The following is a 22741-nucleotide window of genomic DNA, read 5'->3' as shown; positions in this document are numbered from 1 at the left end:
TCTGTGTGTGGGTTTGTGCATGTGATGCCTGCGGAGGCAAGAAGTGTGGGAGCCCCCTGAAGTTACTTACAGTCAGCTGTGGGCCCCCTGATGTGAGTGTTCAGGCCCTGTGTAAGAGGAATATGCACTCTTAACCACTGAGCCATTTCCTCAGCCCCTGAACAGCCCAAAACGGTCTCTTCTGTGAGTTTGCCCTGAAGAATGAGGGAAAAGCTCTCAGATAGTGCTCTTTAGGCTGAATCATACCTTTTTGGAGGTATATAGTGTAGCAAAATTTGGGGTTTTGGAAGGCTCTGGTTCTTCTGGATCAAGGCTGTGCAGCTATTGTGGCAGCAAAGACTGAATGTGCCCTTAAGTCTTTGGAATATTTTGAGGGGGCAGCATGGGAGGGAGGGGATGGGGGGGCAACTATACCTGTATATAGGGATGAGATTACTTCTTTGGTTCTCATACCTGAATTCATTAGATTAGATCACTAGATTTTGGCTTTGGCTTTTCATTTATGTTAACACAGGGAGGAATCTTGTCTCTTGAACAAGCCAGAAATATCTAGGGAGTACGCAGCCCGGGGAATCCAGTACTTCTAGAAAGCTGCTCAAAACACAGATTTCACGCTCTTGGGTCAGCGAACCAAGTGTGTGATTTGGGGTTTCGCTGGTATCAGTTGCTACGGATATAATTTTCACAGACCTCTTGAGATACCCTTATGGACACAAAGATATAATGAAGGTGGGTGGGGAGCTCGATTAGGTCAGTGGAGGTTTCCGGGAGCCGCCCTTTGGGGCCGAGGCGCTTCCCCCCCACTCTACAGAGGGCGCTGTGGGCACCTCCGCCACACGGCCCCGCAGCATCCCCGGGGAGGAGCCTCTCCTGTAGCCGCCGCCGCCTCCGCGATCGCAAACCCGGAAGAAGCCTCTGGTAGCTGGACTGTGCCGGCCGGCCGGGCACTGCCATGCATCCCATAGAGGTAGGTCTGGTTCCCGCTCCAGCGAGGGAGCCGAGACTGACCCGCTGGCTGCGGAGAGGCAGTGGGATCTTGGCGCACCTGATAGCTTTGGGCTTCACCATCTTTCTGACTGTGCTGTCCCGGCCCGGAACCAGTGAGTGTGCGAGGCGAGGTGGGGCGGGGCCATAGAAGGGGCGGGGCCTAGGCGCTGGAGGGGCGGCTTTGAGCGCACTTGGAGACGCGAAACTGAGACCCTCAGCTGAGGAGGGGCGGGTCCTTGAGTGGTTGTAAAGGCGTAGTGGGCGGGGCCCCGGAAGTCCTGGGAGGGTGGGGCTTGAAAAGACAGAACTTCCTTAGAAGGAGGCCCACGTGGAAAAGCCTTGTGGGGGGAGGGGGGGAGGCCTGAGCAGACTAAGGTTCTCTAGGACTGGGTTGGCAGCAAATGCAGACCCTAGACCAAGGTGATGCAAGGGCCCCTTGACTCCTACCTCTTTATGGTGAGTTCCTGATTCTTGCTTAGGCTTGAGATGGTATGCTGACCTTTCCCTTGTGGCCAGGTCTTTGCCGTTTACAAACCACAGTATCAGTGATGCCCAGCCGTCAGCCTGTTCTCTTTGATTCTTACTTAGGTCTTTTCTCCTGGCACCCTGTGTTCATGGCCTTGGCGGTGAGTTTGGATATACTTAGCTTAACCTTTGGGGAGGCATTCAGTTTTTCAGCCTAAGGATCAGAGAGATGGGTGTAAAGAGGGCTTTCTCTTTCCCTAAAACCTATAGGATTGGGGAAAGTGGAATAAAGTGTCAGGTGGCTGAGAAGGTCGGGGAGGGGTCCTCTGGTGCCTCAAAGGAAGAGGGATGTTATCAAGGCCTTGCCCTCAGAATTCAGTAGAAAGTTCAGTGTTTGCTGTTCTGTAGTCCAGAAAGGATGTGTGTGAGGCTGCAAGTCTTTTAGCTTCCCCATGTCTTTCTGGATGTGTGAGAAGACCTCCTTTTTCTCAGGCTCCATGCAGACTAGAGGCTCACTGGCCTTTCCCTGTGATTACAGTTCTGTCTCTGCATGGCTGAAGCTATTCTACTCTTCTCACCTGAGCACTCCCTGTTTTTCTTCTGCTCTCGAAAGACCCGGATTCGACTCCACTGGGCAGGGCAGACCATGGCCATCCTCTGTGCTGTCCTAGGCTTGGGCTTCATCATTTCCAGCAAGATTCGAAGTGAGCTGTCCCATTTGGTGTCCTGGCACAGCTGGATAGGAGCCCTGACACTGTTGGCCACTGGGGGACAGGCACTGTGTGGGCTGGGCCTCCTCTGTCCACGAGCAGCCCGGGTCTCAAGGGTGGCTCGCCTCAAGCTCTACCATCTGACGTGTGGCCTGGTTGTCTACCTGATGGCTACAGTAACCGTGCTTTTGGGCATGTACTCAGTTTGGTTCCAGGCCCAGATCAAAGGTGCAGCCTGGTACCTGTGTCTGGTACTACCATTGTACCCAGCCCTGGTGATCATGCACCAGATCTCCAGCTCCTACTTGCCAAGGAAGAAAGTGGATATATGAATGCCTCCAAACTCTGAATCTAGGTGGGATTCTTACCTTGGAGTTTAACAGTTCCTTGGTGATCGTCACAGGACCCACTGCAGAAGTAGATGAATTTTTGCACTTGATGGCTAAGCCACAGCGTGCAGAAACCCTAGCTGCTACTGTTGAGGCATGATCCAGTAGGCTCAAATTGGGAAATGTCCTACTGTGTGCAAGTGGAAGGTTATGGAGAACCTGAAGCCTCACTCTTGACGGGAGACAGAAGTATTAGGTGGTGGTGGTGGTGGTAATGGTGGTGATTTCTTGCTTGTGTGCCTGTTGAAGAGTTCTTGTAGGTTATGAATGCCAGCCAAAATACTGGGGTCCCTGTTGAGAAAGCAGTGCTATGGAGAGCCCGTGATCTCTTAGGCAGTGCTGTACAATCAACCTTAGACAAGTTCCATATCTCAGGACTTCCATTTCCGCACCTGAAAGTCCCTTATCGTTAACACTGGTGTCTTGACAGATTGATGTCGCTGATAGCTCTGGACCATGTGGGCAGCTCAGGATGCAATTCTTTCAGCCATTCTCCCTTTACTCCCCTGGAAGGACCCTTCAGAAATCATGCTGACTTGGCTCCTGAACCAAGAAACAAGGAACCCAGGTGAAGGTCTCCTGGATAATAAGGCACTGAAGTCACTTTAAGTTCTTTGGAGGAACTGAAGGCATTGTCCCTACCAAGCCCTTGACTATTGGGTTCCTTAGCTGAGCTAAGAACTTCCTTCAGGCTACCTCTGGGTATGCTCCTGATGTTCATTCTCAGGACAGAGTGGTCCTGGGCATCTTACACTTTGCCCTTAGGGCTTACAGTGTTTATTCAGCACATTGCTCCATGGAACTATTCTGAAGCTTTTAGAACAAAATAAAAACCAAGGAGTAGGCCCCTCTTGACCTAATGAAAACTGTCTTTCCCTGTTGCCCTTCTTTCCTTGTCATTTAAGCTTTCCTTAGTTGCTGTCTCCTGCCAGCTGGGCCTAAGAGTGGGATGATGTTGATACCAACTGTGCTGTTCCCTGCCGGTATACCTCCTTGATCTGAGTTCCCCAGAGCATCCTTTGTTGTGAGGGCTAGATGTCAAACTAGTTAGCCGTGGTGTAGGTGGTCAGTCTAAGAGATGGGCCCTCTATAGATCCTAATAAGGACTGAAGACTGCTGAACCAGGAAAAATATCCATGCAGCTTTCTACCCGGGAGATAGAGCCAATGAAACACTCTGGGAGGCCTGCAGTATAGGGGCTGGAACACCAGTTCTAGAGACAAGTGTCTGTTGCATATCTCAGATCCTCTGAAGATTTAAGGCCTCTTCTCCAAGTGGGTCAGGAACAAGGCAGGTGGGATTCAATAGTACAGAAATGGGGACCAGGGGGCAGAAGTATTCTCTCAGTGGACCTCACCATGCTTTCCTCAGGGAGCTAGCATAACTCTCTAAATACAGCTTGCTGAACAGAGACCCTGCAGTGCAGAGGGGAACTGTTCTTGTCTTTTTCAAAGCCCTCTCTCCCTCTCAAGCCATCCACTGTGCTGTGATCTTGGAGGGAATGGTTCCCCGGCCACATGAAAGAGACTCTAACTAGGGTCACTTTGATAAAGAGCGCCCATCTCCTTCCCTCATTAAGGCCAGTGCTGGGGGCTCCCTAGGGTGGACCAGGTAAGGTTCAGCAACTTGTTCTCAGCACAGAGGCAATGCCAGAAAGCCTGAGCTTGCCTGAGGTGTTGCCTCCTCCCAGGTGGTGCGGGGGCTGGTGGGCGGGCAGGCAGGCGTGCTGACAGCCGGCAGTTTGCGTGGGCTGTGCCATCTGATGTCTATTCCCAGCCCCGGGAGGAAGGGGAATCATTTATATTCTGCAGGAAGAAGGGACCCAGCTGTCGCTTCCTCTGACCAGTGGGCCTGGAGGGCATCGGTGCAGAGCAGAGAGGAAGGTACAGGTAGTGGTGGTCTCCTCCTTAGGGATTTGACCTTAGTGTAGGGGGCAGGACACTAGGAGGAGCCCTTCTTCCTGTTGGGTCAGATTGGGGGTGGGGCTTCCCTCCCTCCTGTCTTTCCACTTTTCCATCAGCACCTGCCCTCACATCCTAGGGCAGCAGCTGGACAACCATTAGTTCTCAGTGCCCAGGGTACTCTTCCTCCAGCTGGGATCTGTGCCTGGCGGCTGTATATGCCTTCTGGCTGTATGCTCCCTCTTCCCCACACCTGGCCCCTTCTGTATCTTTTAATGTCTGGATACTACCTGGGCTTCTCAGTAGCAAGGAAGGGGCCTTAGCAGGAACACAAATGGCTGTCCTTTGGCCATGTTCCTTGACTAGGGAAAGCTAGTAGTCAGCCTGTTTTGCTTTTTCAAGGGGACACTCAGGATGCTCAAGATTAAAAAAAAATCACCCATCATTTGCACAAATTTCCATATCATGCTAAGTTCTGATTCCATGTTTGATTGTGTTCCAAGCTTGATTATATTCAGAGTCAACCTTGAGGGCATTAGAAAGATAGTTTGTATCAAACCCAAATGGTAATAGGCACACTGTCTGTAGTCCTCTCAGGAGCCCCTTTGTTCCTGTATCCTCCCGTTGGGGTTGGGGTAGCAGGGAATGAATGACAGGAGCTCTGCATCTGAGAACTCTTGCTTCCCTCTCTGGCTGTCATCTCATCCAAGATAGGCCGCTATCAGTTCAAGATAGGCCAGCCTATTCTTGCTCTCCCCTTCAAGGCAGGCTGCCCTTCGTCCACGACACTGGCCTGCCCCATCTCTCAGTGTCTCCACCTTTCCACTCCCATGCATGGCTGCTGTGGGTCTTGTTTTTAAACCTCACTGTGGGAGATCCAGGCATCCTCCCTGAGCCAGCTGGCTGCTGTGCCGAGGCCTGTTCAGAGTTAATAATAATCATTAGTTGAATGGTGCTGGGACCTTTCAGCTCCAGATCTCTAAGCACTTGCAGGCTGAGTCAGCCAGCCTTCACCTTCCCCCTCTTCCTGGGCTTTGGAGTGTAACAGCATGGGAAGGCACTGTGGGAGAGGAGGCAATCAGGATTCTTGCCTGGCTATGCCAGAGGCTTTTCTCCTGAGAGTAAGCAGTCAGGCCAAGATACACAGAATACAGTGTGCTCAGCTGAGACGGCCATGGCTGTGGTAGCTGATAACCCCAAGCCTCTAGTGCTCCTGTGTACTTGCCTTGGCTTCTGGGGGGGCACTCTACCTGAATCCCGTAAGCAAGTCCTGAGAGCAAGAAAGTTTCTGGATTGGTACTCCCCACAATGCCCTGGTCTGTGACTGGCACAAAGAACGTGTGTCCTGAACTGGAAGGTGTGTCAGCCTGAGGAGGCTGCTTTATGAGTGTCTCGGCTCCTAACACTGGGTGGCACAGGCCAACTATTTGCTTCTCATCTTACCTCACAGGGATGTTGTGAGGATTCCACAAGAGAACAAGGTTCAAAGCATTAAACAAATGGAAAACAGATGCTATGTTCTGTCCTTTTCTCTCTCTGAGTCTGGTTCTGGGGTTTATGCTTCCTAGGAAGGCAATTAACTGTGGGAAATGGTGCTGAGGAGGACCCAAGTCTCAGAGGGGCTTTGAGAGCCATATAACAGTCACAGTTCTTACTTTTGGATGCAAGGTCATTTCTTATCTCTCCCTGCAAGAGATGCTACCAAGATCATGGTTACTGAAGTTTGTCTTACCTTGTGTGGTCAAGCCACAGGGGTGATTGTAGGTCTGAGTCAGTACAGCTTCCTCCAGGTCAAATCCGGAGGGTCAGGTCTCAGCCAGGAGTTTTAGTCACAATTTATCTAAATCTCTTGTGCCTAACTCTGCCCTTCTAAGGGAAGAATGGGCACAAAGAAAGGGAGGGTCACTATTAGTGATCATGGTACTACCACCCTGACCCTATGTTTCCTCTCTGTAGCTTCAGAGCTATACTCCTAGGATGTGGTTCCATGAAGGGCATGGCTTCTGGCTTCCAGGGGTCCACAGCTTAAGGTTCCCTTTGCTGTTTCAGGCATCTCCTTTCCTCCTGAAAATGTTTTACTGGAACTACCACACACAAGTGAGCGAACACACACACACACACACACACACACACACACACACACACACACACACACACGAAAGCAATTCTGTGTAAACTTTCAGTTAAGAGGAAGGGTACTTTCCAATTTGTCTGAGGGCAGACAGCATTTGGCCCAAGGGTGGGTGAAAGCAAGCAGAACCATCAGCAGCATGCAGGCTTGAACATTTGCCTCTCTTTATCTTCATTGTTTTTTCTGTTCTGGGATCCAGGAACAAAATGCTAGTCTAGCCTAAGCCATTTTTGCCTGAAAATGGCACAAAGAAAACAGAAGCAGAAAGGGGCAGGGGGAAGTGCCCCAGAACTGCCCTGGAGAAGGGTTGGAAGTAGATGGTCAGTACTGGGCAGGGCTTAATACAAACAGATTACCTCTGGTGGGATAGCTTTAGCCCAGATTTGGTCAGAGAACAGTAGCCCATTATTGATTGGCCAGCTATTGTCAAAATTCCCCTAAGAGCTTTCTAACCTGACTTTGAAGCAGCTGAAGGAAACAATTCAAGCTAGTCTGTAGAATCTGGGAGTTGATTTTGTATCACTGGTGACATAAGTGGCTCCCAGGACCCTATCTTTTAAAAAGGTTCTCAGTCATCTCCCAATGTGTCCTAGCAGTGATGCTTAGACCATGCCTAAAGTAAGCCACAGCAGAAAAGGGGGGGGGGGGGCTGGGACGACAAATCCTACCTAGTCAGTCCTCACCAACGTTTGTGCACATTATGCCAGTGCAGAAGGACACCCAGCAGTCGCCTGGTAGGATTTCATGTCCTGGTTCACCAAAGGATGGCTCTATGCGCATATACCAGAAGGGAAGGCTTCAGGGCATTTCTAAGGATCCCAGCCATTTGTTACCTTCCACCTATCAGTGTCTGAACCTGATGAAAGTGCTTGATTGACAGCTTTAGCCTTCTCTTTCAAAGCCCTTGGCGAGGAAGCCATTAGCATAGACTCCTTGCTGCCTGACCAAAAAAGCCAACTGTCCTTACTGCAGGGCCTGAGCTTTTTTTGCCATATGGGTGGGGAAAGCACAGAAATCACCACTGGTTGCCTAGGAGACAAGATAAGTGGTACAAATACAGAAAAGGGAGGAGTTGAGAGGCCAGGTGGAAGAAAGACTGGGCTAGCCCATGGACTGCACCCTTATCCTGTCACATCAGGCTTCTGTTTCCCTGAAGTGCTGCCTGAAAGGAATGACAGAAAGTCTTACAAGACCCAGCAGACAAAACTACATGTCTTGTCCATGATCCAGGGAGCTTGTGGTTTGGGAGTGGGGTGGGCATAAACAGCAGAAGAGATACAGCCTCGGAGAACTCCAAGCAGTCTTCCCAGCCTGCTCTCTCTACCAGCACCATCTTCTCAACCAGACAGTCAGCCATAGCAGAGGTAACTTTGTAAAGATGAGGAAATGCACAGATGTGGACTATAGGAGATCTCTGACATCACTCAGAATCTGCATTTCACTGACTGACCTGATGTGCCTGGCAGAGAAGTAGCTTCACTATTTCTCCTGAAGTGAGACAGACAACTTCCCAGACAGAACAGGGCTACAGTGGCTCAATTTCATACACATAAGAGGTTATGGTAATTACATATTCTCCCTCGTTGGTCTCCCATTCAAGTACACACCAGGTCAGACCCCACTTTGCTTCTGCGATCAGTTGAGATCTCACATATAGAATGGTATAGGCCTAGGCCTAGGCCTCATCCTCTTGCGACAGTCCTTTCCAGAAGCCTCAAGAGCATAGCCAGATTTTACTAGTTTCTGGAAGGGTATGTCTATAAGAGAAAGTAAAGATTCTGCATTTTTTTTCTTTCCATTCCTCAGAATACTTAGTGCACATGAAACAGTCATTGAGTATTAACATACCCATGAGATGAATATGCTTTTAGCTCAAGATGAAAATATCCTGGTAATAATCAAAATTTTATGAAAGTGAGCTGTTTCCCACCATTAAGAAAAAAAAAAAAAAAAAAAAAGCAACCTTCCAATCCAAGCATTTTGCCATTGTACCATTAGAAAGCTTGATCTAGCCTTTTAAGAGAACCCTGTAGGGAGGCAACCCTCCTCCTTAGGGATCTAGCAGATCATCTTTCTGTACAAGCCCTGGCCCAGGGTATCTAATCTCTTGCTTGCTAAAGGCCCTGTGATGCTGCTTTTAAGGCTATCTCAGAAGTTAGAAAACTGGTCTGTTGGGCACATCAGCCCCTGCTTGATTTTGTGTGGTCTGAAAGAATAGTAGTTTTTACTTTTTTATCGAGTTGAAAAAAAAACTGAAAAGACATTAACATTTTAGAGCCCATGGGTACATTTTCATTAGGTGCTTTGTATCGGCAGGGATTTGAATATGTACCTCAAAAATTCATGTCCTAGAAGCTTGGACCTCAGTGTGGTACAGCTGAAGGGTGATGTAACCTTAAAGACATAACGTCTAGTGAGAGATAGGACATCGGGGCATCGTCCTTAGAAGACAGTGGCGTAGTTCTCATTGGGCCCTGGTTTGCTCTCTTAAGAACAAGTCATTATAAAAAGGGCAAACAGACCACAAAACCTTTGCCCTGTTTCTTTATGTGATCTCTTCTGCATTTCCTCCCATTACTGTGATGACACACACCATGAGGCCCTCATAACTTGTAAAACCAGTGGGACCACCGGATCTTCAACTTTGTCTTCCTAAACTATAAGCTATGTAAACCTTTTCTCCCTTATAAAATGCTCCATCTTTGGCATTTCCCTCCAGTAAACAGATTGCTATATTGGCACAGAACCACGGTCATTCATCTACACACTGTCTGTGGATGTTTGTCTGCTACAGCAGCGCAGTGGAGGTTTAAGAGATGGTGAATCCTCTAAGGCCCAAAATATTTACTGTCTCGCTTGAGAGAAAAAGTTTGCCATTCTCTCTCTAATCTTAAAGCCTGGGTGATTTAGATTTTATACTTAGTTTCCTAGATAATGCAGATAAAAAACACTTAGAAGAGATTCTCTCTTTTGATGTCACACCCTTTTGAAGTATACTGAACCCATTTAGTATATGCTAAGGTAAATAAACCAACCACAAACTGTGCCAGAGCAGAGACTCAAGCCAGGTTTAATGGTCATTGTCTAGTTATAGAGCCCACGGGCTCTGAGGTTTGCCAGCCTGGTGTACACAGTGGGAGGAAGAGTCCTAGACACAGAAAAAAAGAATTACAAGGCAAGAACACACACAAACCCAGAAAACTGGTTTTGCTTTCCCCAGATGGGTCTACCCTTTCCTGGCCTTTTCCAGGGGCCCCATAGATACAGCAAAGAAAAAGATCACAGATAATCACACAGACTGTAGAGCCCTGTCACATCCTGTCTCCAAAGACACCTGCTTTCCTTCCTGGGAGGTACAGTTTATGGGTACAGATAGGGTGAAGGCCAGCCTTTCTTATATCTACACCTGGCTGATTTTCTTCCCAAAGTCTAATGGAATCATATATTCGGAATATGGACACACACACCCCGCCTACAAGGACAAAAAGCTACCATTTGTGTCATAAGAACTGAAACCACAAGGAGAGACCAATCAGTTAAATGTCCTAGTGAAGCATCCAGACATGTCCTGCAGGTGTCTTGAACTAGGGCACAAGTTAGTGGATATAGTAGGGAGAGTTAGGCTGCAGAGTAGGATTTAAAAAGAAAGTAACCCTCCTGGTCCTCAGGACCTGCTCAGCTAGAATGCCCCAGAAGGCAAACTTGATTTGACTTCCATTTTAAAGAGTCTCACTGCCCTGTATGGTGTCAGGAGAGGATGCTGCTACCTAAGAGATTTTTTCATTCCCTACGAGTCTGAGGATCTAGGTCTGGCTCTTGGACCTCTGGTGATAAAGTTCCCAGAAGTCTTTGGAATACAACCAGTTCCTTACCAGCCCTTGTCTATTAGGACACAGGAGGAACAACTCAGAGCTGCTTAGCCTCTGCTAGCATCCTTTGGAGTCCTTCATTACTCTGGCTCTAGCTTCCTGTCTTATAGGTATGTAGTTTTTTAAGAGGGTTTCTGAGGAGTCTGATGAACCAGCTAGTACCTCACCACCCTTCTCCCAAAGGCTCTAGTGTGTGGTTCCCCTAACTCCAGCATCTGCAGAAAAGTGATTCAGTTCCATGGAGATATGGGTAAAAGTTCAGGGTGTTCAGAAATTAAAGTACAAGAGATTGTGCATTTGAGGAGCCTGGCGTGGTCACTCTCTCTCCTGCAGTGCAAAAAAACTGTGTGTGAGAAGTGGTGCGCGTGGGTGAAGTCCGTTCTAGAAATGGTGGCATCAGAGGGGGCCACAGACTCACTGTCCTGGTGGACATCAAGGCGCTGGTGTGCATGCATACCTATGAGCGTGCATACCTATGTGCATGCAACTACTTAAGGGGAATCGCTGCACTGCTCTCTTGACAAAACTAGGTTACTAATGAAGGATGGACAGCAGCCTTGAGATCCCAGGAGCAGACAGGGGACAATGTTTACTTCAGTTTCTCTTCCCCAGTCCTTATAGGCAGCCCAAGAGGCCCTCCTAGCACTAAGCAGCCCTCACCCACAGGTAAACAACACCCCTTAGAACCTCAAAAGCAGGTCGGGAAACTGGAGGACCTGGACGACTTCCAACCACAGGAAACAAGGGAAAGAAAAGACACCGGAAAACACCAATGCTGGGGAACACTTTCACCTCTGCCCTGCCCACCCCTCTTTCAAAGCTCAGAACAACTCTGCCTCTGGGGCCTGCAGTATGCTCACAGGATGCAGGGCACAGTCATCTCTACCCGAAGCATTTTGCAAGCCTGGGTGGAAGCTAAGGCTGGGTTTGTTTTTAAGTCCCTCTGCTCTGACAGTCACAACTGCACTGATCTCCGACTGGCTTTTCAAAGTGTAGTGCCCCTTCTGCCTCTGTTACAAGATGCCTGCCTTCCAGTCTGGTGGGGGAGCACAGAACTCTAAGCCATACTCTGTATTGCCATTTTGGGACAGAGACCACTAGGTTCCAGTCCTTCAGATGACAAAAGTCCCACACTTTGCAGGAGCGAGACAGCCTTGTCAGCAGAGAGATAAATGTTAGGTCCTGTCTATCTCCAGACCTAGTCTAACTGAACAGGACCATACTTTACTGACTCCTCTTTGCAGAGCAGCATTCTGTGGAAGGCTCAGAACCCCACCTGAACTGATTAGAAGGTCGTTGGAAGAAACGGCACACATGGAAGATACGGTAGGTCTGGCTGGCTGCTACATCAAAGAGGCTGGTTTTCCCTGTTCCTACAGCAAGTATGGCCCTGGTGCCACAGTGGTGGCGGGCATCAATAATGCTCTTTCTTTAGTATCTCCTACTCTTGTCCGACAGATAGACACTGGGAGTCAAAAACTAATCAAAGCTTTCTCCCAGCCAGGGAATTAGCCTACCTGGAATTTATGCCCTATCTACAAGTTTTATGCTATGACAGGGGCCTCTTAATTCATTTTGTACCCATCTGTGCCACCTGCACCAGGACAAGGCACAGACACAATGTCCTATATTGCTGCCATAACTAACAGGCAACAGGCCAGGCTCCTGCAAAGATGCACCTACGCAGGACTCCCGGGGAAAGAAGACGGGCTCTAGTGAGAAGCCTCACGACAGCTTTAGGGAGTGTTATTGATCCAGGTCTCAGCCTTTTCCTGACTCATTTTCCAAAGGTTTCCAGTTCTCTAGCTATGAATGTGACTTCCCGACCAGAGAAGATACTGCAGCTTCCCAGCATGGCTCCTGTGGAGGCTCCCCCAACACACACAACTTCGCAGGTGTGGGTGGGCAGAGACAGAAAAAAAAAGTTGTTTTTCAAATGGTTTTCTCTTAAGGAGCTAGGGATGACCTCAAAAAAAGTTTAGGGAATCTGCTCCTCCCCTCACCCCTTTCCTCGTTCATGTCTAACTCAGATGCGTCCCTCCTCTACCACACGGAGAATAGCCAAGGCCTTGGGTAGGGGTGTGGCATCTGCCTGAGGATTAATATATCCATATGTGAAACTCACAGCATCCACACCCTCACTGGGGTCTTGCCTCCTCTTGTGCCCATGACCAATTCCCTGGTGGTCAGGAGGAACCCACTCCCGTGGGCAGCCAGCCCTCTCTTCCACCCCCTCATATCCCTCAGGGGTACACTACCTCTCCTGGGGCAGAACCTCCCCATCAGCCTATGCTGCTCACACCACAATGGGTGTATCAGAAAAGACCGAGCTGACCGACTCTGGATCTGACATCCTCCGTTGGCCCTTGCCTGTTGCCTCGGGCACTGGCAGAGTGTTGCCTGGCTTGAGTTTGCCATTTTGACCCTGCCCTGGTCCAGCAGGTTCCAGGAAGGCCACCCGCCGGTCAAAACCATCATCTTTGTCCCCACCAGCCATAGGGTCATGGTTGGGTGTGGTACTGAGCATAGAAGAACTGAGGCTATCTCCTTGATGGCTGGAAGGCTTCTCCACACCCCGGCACCAGCAGCGGCAAGGGGTGAGATATAAGTAGATGAGGACCAGAACCACACTGAGGATACAGCCCACCAGGGTAGTATAGGCTGTGTTGAGGGTGTCATGGTGTCCGTGCAAGGTGAAGTTATACACTTTCAACTCCACAGACAGTGTTTCATTGAAAGTCTCCCCCATGGCATAGCAGGTATACACACCCCCATCCTCAACCTGCACCTTTTTAAAATGAAGATTGCCATCCTCGGACACGGTCACCGTGCCATTGGACCCCTGGTGTAGCACCTGTTCATTGCTTGGGGTCACCCACACTTTGGTCATCCCTTGCTGTTTGGTGTCACACCTGATGGTCAAGGTTTCTCCCAGGTGGGCCTCCCAGGCACTTTCCTTGTACTCGCTGCAATTGAAGAAATCCATACTGAAGACATTATGCAGCTTCTTGGAATACATGCAATACAGATCCTCCTGGAAGTCCATCACAGAGCTCAGCTGCCGGTACTGCCAATGGGAGAACAGCTGGTAGAGCTTGCAGTCACATTCCAGGGGGTTGTTATGCAGGTACAGCCCATTTTTGACCCATGCTGGCAATTTCTGCAGGTCAGTCAGGGGCAACTTCTTCAGCTTGTTTGAGGACAGATCCAAGAGCATTAGTTTGGGTAATTTGTTTCCATCCTTGATCAGTTCCAGAGGAAAGCGAGAGATCAGATTCTGGCTTAAGTAGAGTTTCTGCAGCTGGGCCATGTCCTCGAAAGCATTCCTGTCCACCACCACAATGTGGTTATTGTAAAGCAACAGCACTTCCAGCGCCTGCAGGTCGCTGAACAGGAACTCATCTAGCGTGTGAAGATGGTTGGAGGAGAGGTCCAGGTACCGGAGGTTGGGTACCGGAAGGAAGGCCTCGGAGGAGATGAAGTTCAGGTGATTGTGGCTCAGCAGCAGGGAGTGCAGGTTGGTCAGACGGGTGGGGGTCCACTCAGCCCGCAGCCGGCTCAAGTTGTTGTGGCTGAGGTCCAGTAGTGCTGTGTAGCTGGGCAAAGACTGGGGCACATTGGGCAGCTGCTGCTTGGAGCAGCTGAGGATGTTGCTGGCGCACAGACAGTTGGCGGGACAACTAACCACAGATCGGCCAGCCCTGACTACCTCAAAGAGAAGCAGGAACAAGGAGAGCAGCAGGAGCCAGAGGCTTCGCAGGTCACCCTGGGGTTGCATAGTGTCACTGGGGGGGAGAGCGAGGAAGGCCACAGGATCTGGCAGAGAGTCTCACCCCGGCATGTTCTGGTGGAGTATGGAAGGGTCACTTTCACTACAGGCTTGGGAGAAAGAGGATGGGTTTGTAGTCACCAAGGACTCAGGAGGGAAAGACCACCACTCCCACTTTCCTCTCCCATCCCTGTTCCCTCCCTTTGGTGAGTAGAGAGAGGAAGCTATCTGGGATAGTTCCCAGGCACAGCGAGGCAGGCTGTGGGCTCGAAATACTAGGGCATTAGAGGCACTGGAGCAAAGGCCCAGCGGGCTAGGGTCGCGGGTGTAGAGTGAGGGTATGCACAGCGTGTCCTCTGTGGTGGCAGTGGTGGGGTGTCACCAGGGATTGCACGCTCGAGGTTTGGAGGCGGGGTCACAGGGCCTTTCCGGAGGAACCAAGGGAAGGTCAACAGGGTACCGGGCTGGGAAGGGCCGAAGGTTCCCGGGGCCTGTGGCGCGGGTTCCCTCCCCAGAACCTCCGGTCACTGCACCTGCTCCGCGAGGATGCGTCTCAGCCCATGGCCAGTTCGGGAGCTCCGTCGCGGCCTCCCCCGTCCGCGCCTCCCCGGCCGGCCTGTCACGGCGCCCGGCGTACGCAGGGGCCCGCGCCCGGCGACATCGCCTGCGAGGAACTTGCTGGGTTCTGCGCCGTCCACCCGCGCCGCCGCCTCGCTCCGACCGCCGCGCCCGTCCACCCGAGCCCACCTGGCACGACTGCCACCTCCGGAGCCACCGGCCAGGCGTGAAGCAGTGCGGCGAGCGGGAGACGCCGCGATCCCAGCCGAGGGAGCAGCGTGGGGGCAGCGAGCACCGCGCGCGCGCCCGTCGCCGCCGCCGGAGCCTCGGGGCGCGTGCGCGCGGCGGGGGCGGGGCGCACGTGCGTGTGTTTGTCTCCGGCTCCCGGCGGACACGCGGGCCGCTGGTTGCAGGCGGGAGTCATTTCCTCTGCCATCCTGGGCTGCGCCCAAAGCTAGCGAGCGTGCCCCTCGCGCGCCTCTCCTCCCTAGCCTCCCTTTCTCCATCCTCTTCATGCCCCAGTACGGCTCTTCCTACCCAAACCCACTGTCAGGAAAAGAAAGTCTAACAGGAGTGAGTTCGCTGGAACCAGTGAGCTGACTCGGAGGCAAGAAGCGTCACGCGTCTTTTAATTTTCCAAATTAAAGAAATCTGGCTCGCATCCCGCTTGTCAGTGTTGGCGGGAAATTCATTTCATTAGTCACGTTTTTGACGTTCCTTCTGCTTTCTCGGTGGAGCTGTGAAGGCATTCAAATTTGGGAGAAGAACTTCATTTTGTTTTTCTTTTTTTGTTGTTGTTGTTTTTGTTTTTCTCTCTCGATTCTTGACGTCACTAGTCCACACATCTTGGTGTACCTTTGAAGAATACAGCTGCTTAGCTTGCAAGTCGGCTAGTCACGACTGGACTTAGGAGGTGTGTCCTTCCACAGACAACCCATCTTGCCTCCCTACTTCCTATGCAGCTCTTCCACTTGTCTTCCCACACTTTCTGGTTATCAGATGATGATTCCATTAGTTTCTCAAGTAGCTTAATTCTTTAAAATGAAGGCCAGTGGTGGATGTTGAGGTGTTTTCTGTAAGATGGCCCCCTAAACACAAAGAAGCTGTTAAACAATGTGTGCTATGGATGGTTGGAGGCGAGGACAAGGATGAACGAAGACCAAGTCATCCAAGAATTCATTCTTAAGAGAGTGGACACGAAAGGAGAAATTAGCAAGTTTTTCTTTCCAGTCTTTTAAGTAGCAAGACCAAGCCTGAAATGAATGTCTCAACAAATTAGTTTGCTAAGAGTTTTAAAAAGAAAGAACGTATATGTCTTCCGTATTTTTACTGAGAATTTAAGTGACTGTATTATCTCTTCAAGGGGTATTAGCACATTAACCTTATGCATGATCTGAGAAGTATGCATGGTGAAAAGTAGAGAAGAGTGGATGGTCTTTTTGGAGAAGAAAAGAAGAATCACAAAATTGCTGTCAAACACAATTTCTGTTGGCCAGGAATTCCAGAGGAGTATGCTTGGCAGTCCTGGCTCGGTTTCTCAGTTGCAGGTACACGTCATATGGAAGCTGTCATCAGAAGACTTGACTGGGACCAGAGGGACAACTTTCAGAGAGAGTTGCATGGATCCCTCAGATGCTTGGCTGATGTGGAGAAACCTCAGCGACTCTCCAGGAAGGTCAGATCTCAAGACTGCTTAAGTGTCCTGACAGGACAACTTCTGGCAGGGCGAGAGATCCAGGAGCCTGCAAGACAGAAGTCACAATGACCCAGCTCTTTCAAGTATTACTGTCATCTCCATTTTGGTCACATAGACAGATCCTGATGGAAAGAAACCACACAAGGGCATGAATTCCAGTAGAAGAGGATTACTTGGGGGCCTCTTGAAGTTGTTATCACATACATGGTCTCTGAAATCACATCTATTTTTTAATTTTAAAAATTTTCAAACATACTAAAAGTCTGTGATAAGCTCATGTATAACTACTATCTTTATTCAATAACTGACAAGAAAATACTATCATTGTATTTTATGCAAATATCCCTGGGAAAATGCCTGAGCCTCCTACCCTGTTTTGCCCTTCCCTATTCTTCCTTTAGAACCCAGCATTCCAGGTGCTCCTCTGTCCCTGTCCTCTTTCTAAGGTAGGGAAACCAAAGTAGCAAAAAGAGAAAGGCCCTTTAAGCTCCATATAAGTTTTAAGAGTTGGTATCTAAGCCAGGTGGCTGTGGCACACCCTTTTAATCCCAGCACTTAGGAGGCAGAGGCAGGTGGATCTCTGAGTTCGAGACCAGCCTGGTCTACAGAGTGAGTTCCAGGACAGCCAGGACTACACAGAGAAACCCTGTCTTAAAAAACAAACAGAAGAGTTGGTATCTATAATTTGGATAGCTCTTGAGCCTTTTTAACTCTCAACTACACTTAAATTTTTAAAAATATGCATGCAAGCCACTAAGGACTCTTGTTAGCAGTGAGATTCTGAATCACTAGTCCAGAGAGGGGCCCAGTAGCCAATGGTTCTAGCACACTAGATACTAATGCTTTGGATCCACACACCATGTGTTGAGTCACAAGGGGCTAGGCACGTGCCATTTAAATAGGTGTGATTTACTCAGCACATTTGGCTATTGGAATTAATTACAAATGAACAGCACTAGAAACCACATCTTTGGTTTTCCTCGCCACGCTGAAAATAGCAGTGACATGTGGCCAGCTACCCAACGGAACAAGGCATTGTCCCAGGAAGTCCTTTGGGTGGCACTGTGTAGAGAATTGACTCATAATAACTCTCCCACAGCTGCTTTTTAGGCCAAACAACTATCTATTAATTCACAACAAAAGACAACCTGTGCAGGATAAATAGCAACAGGTTATTTATAGTCTGCATTTATTTCCTCTTACTGGAATAGATCAACTCAGTATTGCTAACTACGATTTCAAAGGTTTTTTTGTCTAGCTCAGGGCTTGAACAAAAGAGGCCGCATGTATCTACTAGCTTATGAGAGTGGATGAATCGATCCCCTCCATACTAGAAGTATTTTTTCTTCTGTTGGACTGACTGATATTGACTATTAGAATCAAAGTAGAGAATGGTGAGGGAAGACACCCTTTAAGGATGCTAACATTTGAGTCTGGAGAACACAAAAATTTGGGGTTGAGGATATACTTAGTTGGTAGCATTCAAGACACGCTGAGTTTGATAAAGACCAGCATGGATTATATAAAGTCCAACCTTACAAATTAAAATAAAAAATAAATAATAATCCAAAATCTAGTGTGTGTGTTTGTAAGGGGGTGTACCATGTGTGTAGGTGCCCTTGCAGAGCCCAGAAGGTGTTGGATCCTAGGGAGCTGGAGTCACAGGTGTTTGTGAATGCCTGGTGTGGGTGCTGGGAACTCAGCTCCTCTGCAAGAGCAGTAGGTGCTCTTAACTGCTGAGAGACTCTCCAGCCCCAGTAGGTGCTCGCTTTATTTATTTATTTATTTATTTATTTATTTATTTATTTAATGTATACTAGTACACAGTAGCTGTCATCAGACATACCAGAAGAGGGCATCAGATCCCATTACAGATGGTTGTGAGCCACCATGTGGTTGCAGGGAATTGAACTCAGGACCTTTGGAAGAGCGGACGGTGCTTTTAACCACTGAGGGATCTCTCCAGCCCCTGTAGGTGCTCTTAACTGCTGAGCATCTCTCTGGCCCCCAGACTGGAATATTTTAAGTGTCCTTGCATTTTGTAGAGTAATAGCAGTAACATTTGTGTTCTTACAGCATCTCCAGAAAGCGGGGCCTGGAAAAATTTGAGGTTATCTTAGAACAGTCAGCAAAAAGGACGTGGATCAAGAGCTGCTTAAAGGGATAAATGTTTAGTGCTCACCATTGGTGTGCACTCTTTTTATATCAAGAAATTCACTTGCATTTTCCGTTTTGTTTCATCCCCAATGGCTTTTTTTTAAACAAGGGAATTTCTGTGACTACCTTTCACCTTAAAAATTAGCACTTGTTTTTTTTTTTTGTTGTTGTTTTTTTGGTTTTTGTTTGTTTGTTTTTTGCTCTGTATCTTACTTGGTTCTGAACATGCTCATATACTGATGACCTTCCCATCCTAGAGGTAAATAATTTTTTTCTTTTTAGGCAGTTGGTGTCACACTCCCATTTCGCCACTCCTTGCCTTTGTCACCTCAGCCATGCACACTTCCTGAAAGCTCTGGGTGGTCTGCAGAAACCACAGGATGAGCAAGTTAACTGGAGACTGAAAATGGATGGATGATGTTGGCCCAGAGGGGATACCATAGACAGTTTACAGTGCTCTGGGCTCTTGGGATTTATCAAACCTACCTAATGGTGTTTCATTTAATCTATAGCTCCCAGTCAAGGCTGCCCTGCCTTTATGGAAGTGATGGTTTCAGGCAACTAAATTATGAACACTGTCTTGACTTCTGATGCTCACACAGTCCTGCACTGAGTCATCAGATAGACATTTCTTGCAAATCTGTCTGACAACTTTATGGTCCAAACCATTATTTCATTTTTGAAAGACAGGATTCTGCTACCACAGTCTCCCTGTACCAGACCAGCACGGTCACAAACAAGAATCCCCTACGGCTCCCGAATTACAATCTTTTAAAGGGGATTTGCTTTTTTTTTTTTTTTTTTTAGATTTTTTTGTCAGGAATCTGAAAATATATTTCTTTTCCTGTTCATGCACCCTCTCTTCTGATTTTTAAAGGTTCTTAAGCCTAAAATTAGATTTTAGCTAACTCTGAGACTTCTCAGCTAATTTTCTTGACTAATTTGTTTTGTGTCTGGAGAGTTTAATATTCCACTTTAGGAAGTCAGGGTTTTTCTCTACTTAGGGACAAATAATTATTAAATGAACAGCTAAGGATTTCTCTCTCTGATCTATGGCCACTTGATTAACTTGTGTGAATAGATCTTTCTTCTCTAAACTTTCTTTGTTTTTTGTTTGTTTGTTTTTTTGTTTTGTTTTTGTTTTTTTTGTTTTTGTTTTTGTTTTTTTGTTTTGTTTTGTTTTGGTTTTTTTGGACACGCTTTCTCTAACATAGCCTTTGCTATCCTAGAACTTACTATATAGATCGGGCTGGCCTCAAACACACAGAAATCCACCTACTTCTGCCTCCCAAGTTCTGGAATTAAAGTCGTGTATCACCATGCCCAGCTCTAATTATGCTTTCTGCATGCAGTTCAATTAGGTTTGAGGAATTTCAACCATTTATTTATACTGTTCTTAACTACTTATCATGTTAATTATAATTTTGGCTGATCTGGCTCTTACCTATAATAAGAGAACATCAAACTGCCTGTGTTATAAGAGATGTTAATGGCCAAGTTCACAAGCTAGCTGGAAGAGCAAAAGGGACCAGGAGAGAGAAGTATCATTTTGTGGTTTAGAGTGCAGCGTCTGCAGCCAGGTTCTTCCCCCACTATGATGGGGGCAAGTTACTTAGCTTATACTGTGGAGACAATAAGAATACCTGCCTAATTGGGTAGTGAGACCTTAGATAGCTTATCCATCCCAGTAGAGTCTCTTAAGAGGCACTAAGCACTACATACATCAGGAAGTAGGAGCAGGCTGTCTTTGCATCTTTGGTTGGGGCATTTTTCTTAAATTTGTGTTTATTTTTTCCTAGTCTCATACATGTACATAATAAATTGTAGTCATTCTCACACACCCCATTACTCTCTCACCACTGTGCCTCCCACTGTAATCCTTCCTCATAGCAAGTTGCCTCCTTCTCCCCCACTGTGTGTGTGTGTGTGTGTGTGTGTGTGTGTGTGTGTGTGTTTTAATCAAGCTTTCCTGCACAAGTATAAGTGGGAGATTATTTAGTGGAGTACCGGCAGTTTAGGAAAGGCCACATCACTAAAGAAAGCCAAACCTCCATCCCAGCCACAATTAACTGTCCACAGTCCCTCAGACAAGGGCAGGGCCACATGAGCATTCTTTCCTTGTCCATAATAGAATGTTGATGGGCCTAATGTCCTGCAGGTAACCACAGCCTCACTGACTCTCCATGTACTATAAGACTGTGAGGGACAATTCCAAACACACGGACTAGGGAGAAGCTGTGATCAGCGGTCTATGTTCTGCTGAGTCCTATGTTCCAGAGTCCTGTGGAGCTTATAGATTGGCTAGAACAGAGTTCTAATTGTTAAAGAATGGGAGACTAAGGGCTAGAGAGATGGCTCAGAGCTTAAGAGCACTGACTGCTCTTCCAGAGGACCCAGGTTTGATTCCCAGAGCCTACATGAAGGTTTATAACCTTCTGTAAATCCAGTCCTAGGGCATCTGACACTTTCTTCTGGCTTCCACAGACACTGTACACATACAGTGCACAGACATATTCAAGGAAAACACCATACACATAAATTAAAGAAAAAATGTAAAGGATTGGGAAGCCACAACAGATACTGAGCTTGCGGGAAGGACCAGGCATCGGTAGCCTGTCCTGCCAGCTTAGAGAGCTCATATCACTCCAACAGGTCCGGACCCCAGCACAGACAGCAGTTCCTTTAAGACTGCGGGAGTTCTGCTGTACTCAGTTTGGATCAGACCATAGCTGCAGTATCCAGATCAGTTCTGGGAAGCTCGTTTACAGCCTGGAGCACAGCCAGAGGTCGCTGATGGAGCTGTGCACAGTCCAGTAATCATATTATATGCATTTGCTCACAAACATCTGTTGAGTCCCTAGGGCAGAGCACTGTGTTACAGGCCTCAGGGTGAGGCTGAGCAAAGTGGAATGTAAATATCCTTTGGAAATAGTTCTTCCCCTGTCTGGGGCCTAGAAAGTAAGATATGTACTTTAGCAAAAACCTATCAACTGTCTGTTGTGTTCAGGATTCCCTGTAGCTGGTGTGACTTGGGGGGCCTAAGAGGAAGATCACTGAATTGACTCCAAGGCTGCTGGACTCTACTTCCGCCCCTGTCAACCAGCTGTGAGACTATGGAGACATTACCCCAAGTCTCAGTTTTCTCACATAGAAAGTAGAAATTATAAGATCTTCTTTATTAACAGTTCACACTGGGGCTGGAGGAATGGCTCAGTGGTTAAAACAACTGGCTGTCCTTGTAGAAGGCCCAGGGTCCATTTCTAGCACCCACATAGAGGCTCATAACCATGAGTAACTCCAGTTCCAGTGCCCCCTCCTGGTCCCCGTAGGCATGGCATACACACGGTACACATACCTACATTCAGGCAAAACACCCAGATACATAGATAGAATTTAAAAAAAATAAATAAATCCTTAAACAGTACAAATTGCAGAGCTGCAGACCTCCTGAATCAGAATCTTCTTAATTAAGATTCTTTGATCAGGGAAGTTTGGAGAACACTATCTGAGGTGGTTTGAATATATTTGCCCCCCCACCCCATAGACTCATGTGTTTGAGTGCTTGGCCTATAGGGAATGACACTATTAGGAGGTGTGGCCTTGTTGGAGGAAGTGTGTCACCGTGGGCTTTGAGCTTTCTTATGCTTAAGCCATGCTCAGTTTGGCACACTGTCTCCTGCTTGCCTATCTAGATGTATAACTCTCGGCTCCTCCAGCACTCTTAGTCTGCCTGAACACTGCCATGCTTGCCACCATGGTGATGATGAACTAATCCTCTGAAACTGGAAGCCAGCACCAGTGAAATGTTTTCCTTTATAAGAGTTGCTGTGGTCATGGTGTCTCTTCACAGCCATAAAACCTTAACTAAAACACTCCACTTCAGAACAGCGTTCTCTAGATCCGTGGGCTCCACATTGACTCCATCAGAATGTCAAAAGAACCAGGAAAGAAGATTCCAAAGCCCATCTCCAGACTTACTTAGAATGCTGGGGTTTAGGACCTGTAAATCTTTACTTAATGTGATGCTAAGTGATTCTTTGTAACCTTAGATTTAAAAGCCATTATTATAGAATTTGGCAGGGTTAAGTGAAGACTTTTGGGGAAACGTC

The 22741-nt window shown here is 48.0% G+C and overlaps 2 protein-coding genes across 9 annotated transcripts; one reads left to right on the top strand and one right to left on the bottom strand.

Annotated features, from left to right (window-relative positions):
• Positions 1-819: 819 nt before the first annotated feature.
• On the top strand, positions 820-5963 carry Cyb561d1 (cytochrome b561 family member D1). Of its 3 annotated transcripts, XM_034501072.2 has the most exons (4): positions 824-1100; positions 1576-1613; positions 1991-2517; positions 2982-5963. In XM_034501072.2, exons 1-3 carry the CDS (start codon positions 953-955, stop codon positions 2492-2494), a joined length of 690 nt encoding a protein of 229 aa, XP_034356963.1. In that variant the 5' UTR covers positions 824-952; the 3' UTR covers positions 2495-2517; positions 2982-5963. The 3 variants fall into 3 exon arrangements, with proteins under 3 accessions (XP_076789245.1, XP_034356963.1, XP_034356964.1); XM_076933130.1 differs by having other exon boundaries at positions 820-967; positions 1991-5963; XM_034501073.2 differs by lacking the exon at positions 824-1100 and adding an exon at positions 1329-1443 and having other exon boundaries at positions 1991-5963.
• Positions 4916-15361, bottom strand: Amigo1 (adhesion molecule with Ig like domain 1). 6 transcript variants are annotated; one of them, XR_013110028.1, is made up of 4 exons: positions 14755-15360; positions 12711-14331; positions 6185-6321; positions 4916-5370 (listed from the first exon to the last, which is right to left on the bottom strand). XR_013110028.1 is itself a non-coding variant. In XM_076933126.1 (3 exons), the coding sequence occupies exon 2, from the start codon at positions 14228-14230 to the stop codon at positions 12749-12751; it is 1482 nt and encodes a 493-aa protein (XP_076789241.1). In that variant the 5' UTR covers positions 14231-14331; positions 14755-15360; the 3' UTR covers positions 4916-5370; positions 12711-12748. The 6 variants fall into 6 exon arrangements, 5 of the variants coding, with proteins under 5 accessions (XP_076789241.1, XP_076789242.1, XP_034356177.1 ...); XM_076933126.1 differs by lacking the exon at positions 6185-6321; XM_076933127.1 differs by lacking the exons at positions 4916-5370; positions 6185-6321 and adding an exon at positions 9626-9731 and having other exon boundaries at positions 12823-14331; positions 14755-15361.
• Between the last annotated feature and the right edge of the window lie 7380 nt (positions 15362-22741).

Source organism: Arvicanthis niloticus, chromosome 4 (genome assembly GCF_011762505.2).
Source record: "Arvicanthis niloticus isolate mArvNil1 chromosome 4, mArvNil1.pat.X, whole genome shotgun sequence".
NCBI classification, from domain to species: Eukaryota; Metazoa; Chordata; class Mammalia; order Rodentia; family Muridae; genus Arvicanthis; species Arvicanthis niloticus.
The sequence above is the reverse complement of the archived record's forward strand: the minus strand, read 5'-3'. Positions and strand labels throughout refer to the sequence as shown.

Coding starts and splice junctions, on each gene's coding strand:
- Cyb561d1 (XM_034501072.2), top strand. CDS start 953: ATGCATCCCATAGAGGTAGGTCTGGTTCCCGCTCCAGCGAGGGAGCCG. Junction 1,101..1,575: donor GCTGTCCCGGCCCGGAACCA/GTGAGTGTGCGA, acceptor ATTCTTACTTAG/GTCTTTTCTCCTGGCACCCT. Junction 1,614..1,990: donor CTGTGTTCATGGCCTTGGCG/GTGAGTTTGGAT, acceptor CTGTGATTACAG/TTCTGTCTCTGCATGGCTGA.
- Amigo1 (XM_076933126.1), bottom strand. CDS start 14,230: ATGCAACCCCAGGGTGACCTGCGAAGCCTCTGGCTCCTGCTGCTCTCC.